Source organism: Vigna radiata, chromosome 10 (genome assembly GCF_000741045.1).
Source record: "Vigna radiata var. radiata cultivar VC1973A chromosome 10, Vradiata_ver6, whole genome shotgun sequence".
NCBI classification, from domain to species: domain Eukaryota; kingdom Viridiplantae; phylum Streptophyta; class Magnoliopsida; order Fabales; family Fabaceae; genus Vigna; species Vigna radiata.
Window position 1 is genome coordinate 11,634,524 of NC_028360.1, and position 7,907 is coordinate 11,642,430.

At 29.5% G+C, this 7,907-nt stretch overlaps 1 protein-coding gene across 1 annotated transcript; it reads left to right on the top strand.

The window, feature by feature from the left end:
* Positions 1 to 207: 207 nt before the first annotated feature.
* Positions 208 to 2,950, top strand: LOC106774825 (putative UDP-glucuronate:xylan alpha-glucuronosyltransferase 4). The gene is made up of 2 exons (XM_014661856.2): positions 208 to 944; positions 2,053 to 2,950. The coding sequence occupies exons 1-2, from the start codon at positions 239 to 241 to the stop codon at positions 2,946 to 2,948; spliced, it is 1,602 nt and encodes a 533-aa protein (XP_014517342.1). The 5' UTR covers positions 208 to 238; the 3' UTR covers positions 2,949 to 2,950.
* Positions 2,951 to 7,907: the final 4,957 nt, after the last annotated feature.

Sequence of the window (7,907 nt, forward strand, 5' to 3'; positions counted from 1 at the left end):
GATACATCTAAATTTTTTATATTTATTTGATACTATTTTTATTTACTTTTTACTCTCTTCTTTCTTAAAAAATTACAAAATTTTACATTTTTAGATCATTTTACACACTTGTATTATGTGTCAAATGAACAGAAAAGTATGATTGATCGAGTATAAATAAGCCTCTTTTGAAAGGAAACCTTTTGTCATACACTCATCAATATCAAAACCACAGTCACCAAACTGAAGGAGAAGAAAAATGGTTTCTATAAAGTCGTTTACTTCGAGATCTCATCATTCAAGGCCAAAACGTTTTGTCATTTGTATCTTACTTATGTCCCTACCCTTCATGGTATTCATAGTTTTAGAGAAGCACAACAGGATGATGAACAAAACAACTGAGGTGGATCCGAAGTTAAGACCAACTTGGTTTGATGTGATAGCAAAAGGTCTCAATAAGAAGAAAGTTAAGGTAGGTGTTGTTAACATTGATGCTAGAGATGAAGAATTGTTGTCACTTGAGGGTGAAATGGAGAGTGTGTTTGTAGATTTTGATCATGTTGATGGGAAGTTGAAATGGGAGGAGATTTTTCCAGCATGGATTGATGAAAATGGGAAGTGCCCAAACATTCCAATGCCAAAGTTGGAGAATTTTGAAGATCTGAATGCTGTGGTGGCAAAGGTTCCATGTGGGGTTAGAGATGTGTTTAGGTTGCAGGTGAATTTGGTGGTGGCAAATTTGGCTGTCAGAAGTGGATGGGTGAACAAGATGGAGAATCATCATAGGAATGTGTATGTTGTGTTTCTTGGTTCTTGTGGTCCCATGGAAGAGATTTTCAGTTGTCACAACCTTTTGTCGCATCAACAACAATATTGGGTCTACAAACCTGATTTATGGAGCCTAAAACAGAAAACACTTATGCCTGTTGGTTCATGTCAAATTGCTCCTGGTTATGCAAAAACAGGTACACCTCAATCCTTCCAATGTGAAATTCTTTTTTCATTTCACTTATTTCAAAGATATTTTAATTTCATTATTTTTATGAAAGTATATATATAAAGACCATATAGATATATAATTTAATTTATCGATGAAATACAATTTTTAAAAATAGTATAAGGAAAAAAAAAGCTTATTTTTAAACTCATTTTAATATTGTTTAATTATTTCTAATTAGTTTTACCCTTTTTTAACATGTTTTTTGAATTTGAAAAGAAGAAATCAAAATACTACATTTTAAAGAAAAAGAAGTATTAATAAATTATTTAATCAACGGATATTGTTCTTTTGATGCGATAATGATGTAAGTAATATAAATGCTTGGCACGGTTAAGGAATGTTGTAATTTACGATCTTAACTCGTCAAAATTTCCAAATTCATAAACATTCTTTCGTATACCCAATCTCTTAACCATAATATATATGTGCATGTCGTGTAGCTTTTCATATATACTTTCTTTTGTTTTCATATAAGTGACGACATGGAGTGTCTAAATATCACTTCAGATAAATGAAGTATCTACAAATCATCATGTATAAATTAATTAATTCTGATTTTTGTAAGTGTTATTTTGTATAAAGTTTTTAAAGATTTGTTTTTGACACCACTCCAAAAAATCTTATTAACGAAGTTATCTATATATATATAAATCCACGTCCAATCCTTCTTTTAGTCAATTTGAGACTTTATTTGTATCCCAACACCGAGTGTCAATATTTTTCCAAGTACTAACGAGTTTTTAAAAGAAGTTTGAAGAATTGGTTTATTGGTATAAATCATGTATTTTTAATCATTGTTTTTTATAATTCTTTTATATCTTCTTATGCAACAACTTATGATTGATTCGTTTCATATACACGAACTAATAAAATAATAACATATAATTTGTTGTAAAAAAATTATTGAAAAGAGTTGTTAAAATATCACAGTGCAAAGCAAAGCAAAATTAGTGTGTATATAAGTGAGATGTATACCAATGCATGTAGCATTGTTTTACACTGTCACAACACATCATTGAATATAAATGATAAATTTATTGAGTTTATGATGATATTGTATAATGGTTTTGCAGGTAAAGAGGTGTGGAGAAATTTCTTTAGTCCAAAGGTAGCCTACGTATCTGTTCTTCATTCTTCAGAAGCTTATGTTTGTGGTGCAATAGCACTTGCTCAAAGCATTCTTCGAGCAAATACCAATTTTCCAAACGATCTTCTACTCCTGGTTGATAAATCCATTGGTCCAAAATCCATAACTGGTCTAAAAGCTGCAGGCTGGAAGATCCAACGCATCAAACGCATCTTGAGCCCCTTTGCCAAAAGGGGTGCATACAACAGGTGGAACTACAGCAAATTACGAATATGGCAACTCACCGAGTACGACAAAATCATCTTCATAGACTCCGACCTCGTACTCCTCAAAAACCTGGACCATTTATTCGTGTACCCTCAGTTGTCAGCAGCACCTAACCACAAAGTCTTGTTCAACTCGGGCTTGATGGTGATCGAGCCATCCCAGTGCATGTTCCAACAGATGATGAACAAAACCGACAAGGTACGTTCCTACAACGGGGGTGACCAAGGTTTTCTGAATGAGATCTTCACGTGGTGGCACCGTTTGCCAACGAAGGTTAATCTGCTGAAAGGTTTTCAAAACGATGAGGACGAGAATCATGAAGTCCCTTATGCCATACACTACTTGGGTTTGAAGCCATGGATGTGTTATAGGGATTATGATTGCAACTGGGACACGCAGTATCGTCATATTTTTGCAAGTGATTCTGCTCACAGAAGGTGGTGGCAGGTTTATGATGCTATGCCTGAAGAATTGCAATCTTACTGTGGACTTACACAGAAGATGAATGAAAGGATCGTGAAGTGGAGAAGGATAGCAAGAAATTCCAGTTTGTCTGATGGCCATTGGAAGATCAAGGTGAAAGATCCAAGAAAGGGTACTTATCATTCAGATTAGAACATTCTATGCATAAAAGGTTTGGATTTATATTGGAATTTTATGATTCATGTGAGAATTTTAGATATTATTTAAATTAATTAGTTTAATATATATTTCTTAATATAAATTATGCAGTATAAATATTTACTAATTATATTTAATAAAATATATCAGTTTTTCTTTCATTCTTTTATATCCTATACGTTAAAATCCAACCATTTAACCTTCAGTATTCTTACTGATATTGACTTCATAGACTTAGAACATTTTTCTTCCTGTTACTTTGATACAGACCATATTAACAAAATTATAGGTTCACTTTGTTTGCATTTTGAAATTATGATGATATTCATTTGGTTTTATATTACAATTTTTTTTTTTCAAATAACATGAGATTGAATCATCAAACAATTTAATGCAAGCATCTAAAATTAATGATAAAATAATAATCCATTTTAAAATTAACATATTAAAAAGTACACGTAACAAATAAAATATTTTCGACGAGAGATTCTTACAAAGAAAAATTATCTTATAATTATTTTTTAACCATTTAACAACGCAATTTTAAAGATAATTACAAAATATATATAATCTACCTGCTAATTAGAATATATATATATATATATATATATATATATATTATATTATAAACCAGCTAATTAAAAAATATAAACTTAAAATATGTATGTTTTGAAATCCAGTAAAATTAAGGATAAAAGTTGACGTGACGTAACAAGTGTTACAAATCGTGTAATGATATTTTCACATTTTTCATATTTAATATTTTTTATAATTATTTAATATATAATATTTTTATTTTTTATTTATAATTATAAAAAAATTATTTTTTTAGTAATCATGTTATCCTTCAAAGTAGTTTGTTAAGCATTTGTTAAATTAAAAAAAATCTAATAAATGATAGTTTTTAATATGATAATGATATTTTAATACCGTAATAAATAATTAAATTACAATTAAAAAGTAATACTATGATAACTAAAAACCCACTTCATAATTATATTATAATAATATAAATGGACTCTGCTTTACTAAAATAGAATTCCCATTTAGTTTTTATTATAGGAATTCGCTTACACCTATATATCTCACATGATATTTTTTATTTTAATAATATATGCATTTTCAATCCGAGATGTCCAAATATGATGTTATCTATTAATTAGTTTAATTTATCAAACAAAACTAGAAAACATAATTACTTTAAATATTGAGTTTGGATGGACCGGACTTAGCCAAGTTGAACTAAGATAGATTTAGCTTTATGTTTACATAAGAAAAACAAAAACAAAAACATAACATCAAGTCTAAAATGTATTAAACAAAAGTTTAAAAATAAGTCGTCAATTCATTGATATGGGTGGAAGGAAAATAAGACTGAGATGATCAATAACTTTGGTATTAGTTTTCAAACCACAAATAACAATTTTAATTTTAAAAATAATTTTGCTAAATTAAATTTATATTTATTTTCAAACTAACAATGTTTTTAATTTGTAGGCTTTTAATAGGTTAAAATATTAAATCTAACCCACATATTTAAAGATCAAACAACCCTTTCACCTTAAAACTTTAAAAGTGTATGTTTATGTTATTTTATTTTATATGTTACTCAAATTTCTTATTTTTATTTTTTTAAATGTGGAACTTAAAGTCAATTTGGATTCCAATACTTATGATTTATAAAATTATTTAGAAAATGATTTAGTAATTGAGTATATTTTATTAAATACATCAGTGCAATTGTAATTATTTTTTATATAAATATCAATTATTTATTAACCAAACAACTTATATGTATTCACCCTTTAAATATCCAATATAATGATATTAAATATTTATCTATTTGGTAAACATTTTCTTGAATTTCATAATAATTCATATTTTTCATTATAATGTATTAAAGTGTGATTTTTCAAACACAAATATTTATATTGTACTACATATATTCAAGATTATCTCGGGTAATAACTTCTCATACTATAATCTATCTAGTATTATCTTAGATTATACTTATATGACCATTACATTGCGAAAAAAATCCTATTAGTTAAAACATGTTACCACGACATTAGACAAATTAATTAAGGTGATTATATCTATGGATCATGTTCAACTAGGTAAAAATTCATAAACATGATATAAATAACATGATTCACAAGCTAAAATAATTACATGATTATTATTATAACATTTATTATCAATTGACGCACATCCCTAACTTTTTTTTACGCCCCGACAACTTACAGGGACTGTTGANTGCCCCCACACATCACCACGAGACTTTCCAGTGTGCTTTGTCCTCACTCGCACACTTTCTGGGAAAACTTCTCGGAAGGTCACCCATCTCAGAATTACTCCAGGGTAAGCACACTTAACCATGGAGTTCTTAAGGGTTAGGCTACAGAAAAGTAAATGCATTTTGGTGATATGGGTAGCCAAATCAATTCCTTTAAGCTATCTTTCAACTGTATAGTCCCATACCTATACAGTCTCCAGATCCCTCTCATTCCGGTGTATGTTCGATTCGTCCATGTGCCCCTTCCACTCGAAGCCTGCCAGGAGTCGCTCCTTGTCTGTGCCCCCTACACCATGCCTCTTGCACCGGCGATCACTCCCCGTCCTCGTCAATGCCCGGGTGTCACATGCCCACCAGCTTCCGTCTAGTTCGTCCTCGAACCACACCGTACTGGAGAGGCTAGGCTCTGATATCATTTGTAACGCCCCGACAACTTACAGGGAGTGTTGACTGCCCCCACACATCACCACGAGACTTTCCAGTGTGCTTTGTCTTCACTCGCACACTTTCCGGAAAAACTTCCTGGAAGGTCACCCATCCCAGAATTACTCCATGGTTAAGCATGAGATTATTTTACAAGCACACTTTTTATCGACTTAAAACAATATATAAACCCATAAATATCTCGACTTAAAGGTTAAAGAATGAAGATAAAAGCTTCTTATGGAATCTTTGCAATGTATTCTTAAACTTGCAAAAACAAAAACAAAACAACCTTATATACTAAAGTGTTTTGATTCTTTTCTCATCACAAATGCTACAATCAATTATGTAGAATCACTAATTCCAACAACCACAAATTTCACAACCAAATCATACATAATTTCAATATTTCACAAACCAAATCAACGATTCATCTTATAAATTCATAAAAAATCTCTCACTCATATTTATTTCACGTAACCATTTCAGTCACACAAAAAATAATAAATAATAAGTAACTATTTTCAAAAGATTAAGTAACAAGCTATAAATTTGGATCAATCTAATAAAAACGTATCTATTATACAATTTTTTATCATAATTAAAACAAACACAAATTGATTAATTGGACAAACTTAAGCTAATTTAATAAATTTGATAAAGATCATTATGGTGATTGAATAAATTTGATGTTATGGAGACTTTCATAATTCCTTAACACTGCAATTCCCAAGAAGGTGAAATAAAAACTTGTAAGTGGAGTAATTACTTTTGTTATTTTATATTGAAGAAATGTACAACAAAATATATCATTTTTCAACACATTTGGTGGAATATAAAATATAATTTTTTTTTCTTAAATAATGTAAAAATATCTATCTCTTCGCTCTTCATATGAATTAACTTATCACCAATTAAAAATAAGTTAGTTCAACCTAATTTATTTTTGTAAATTAAAAATTTTATAATCTGTTCAACTTGTCATATATTGTTAAATTAGGTGACTTAACTCACTTAAAAATATTTTATTCTTCTAATTCATTTTATATATTTAATGTAACATGGTTTCATCACACTTTATATATATATATATATAATTAAAGTATTTATTTATTTCATCAAATATTATAATTAAAAATTGAGATGTCAACTTATATAAATATAAATAGACAAATAAATAAACTAACTGTATTCAAATATTATTGAGTAATATTTTAATCTTTAAGAATATCAAGTAATAAATAGTTCTAATGAAAAAAATTATGAAAGAATGGTAAGAAAATAATAAAAAGTTGTTGTCAAAGGATAATGAATAAAAATGCCTTCAACTTGTTTTAAATCATTTGATTTAACCCGTGAGTTAAGTGATTTAGATCATATTTGATCAACATTTAAAGAATTGTTTTTTTTTTAATTCAATCCAATCAAACTCATGATAAATTGAGTTGTCTCAATTTGAACCAATTTTAATATCTCTTATTAAATCATAAATAATAAAAAAAAGATAAATTATAAATTAGAAAGTATTTTGGATAACGTTCTTTATAATTCATAAATTGAATTTTTAAATAAATTACTTCAAAATATATTACAAAAATATTTTTATACAGTTGGAATTGGGTTGTAATGTGTACTAGGGACCACCGTCCGGCAAGAATATAGCCGGACGACCAGTTAAGAGATCAACTCACTGAAGACTCCCAGCGAGGCGGACGGTTACCTCGTGAGACGGTGGATAGGCTTGAATAGCGAGGTCCGGACGGTAGCAAACGAACAGTCTCCATGGTCAAGGTAAGTTCAGAATGATTTGTATAATCACGTGTTTAAGGTGATTGGGCTGCAATTGGGCCTTAATTAGGACAACCTTAATACCAGGCCCATGTCCAACACTATAAATACAGGTCAAAGGTCCCAGGTAGATGGGTTCATTTATTACGCATTTATCTTTGAATCTAAAAGCCCGATCGGATAACTTAACTAACTTAAGCATCGGAGTACCTTTGGCAGGTACCCTCCGAACACAGGGAGCACAAGGAAGAACTGGTAGAGTGAGCTAGCAGATGATTCGAGGACAAGAAATTGTGTAGGTTGGGAACTCGGTCTCATACCAGAACATAATGTTATTAGAAAGTTCAGTGGTTTTTTTTTTTTTATCATTATGTAATTTTTACTAAATTGAGGTAACATGTAAAAGAATTTTGAAATTGAGTTAGTCGTGTCAATTTTACGATTTC

Excerpts from the sequence above, each read along its gene's own strand:
- LOC106774825 (XM_014661856.2), top strand. The coding sequence starts at position 239 with ATGGTTTCTATAAAGTCGTTTACTTCGAGATCTCATCATTCAAGGCCA. Across the intron at positions 945-2,052 it reads TCCTGGTTATGCAAAAACAG|GTAAAGAGGTGTGGAGAAAT; the intron begins GTACACCTCAAT and ends ATGGTTTTGCAG.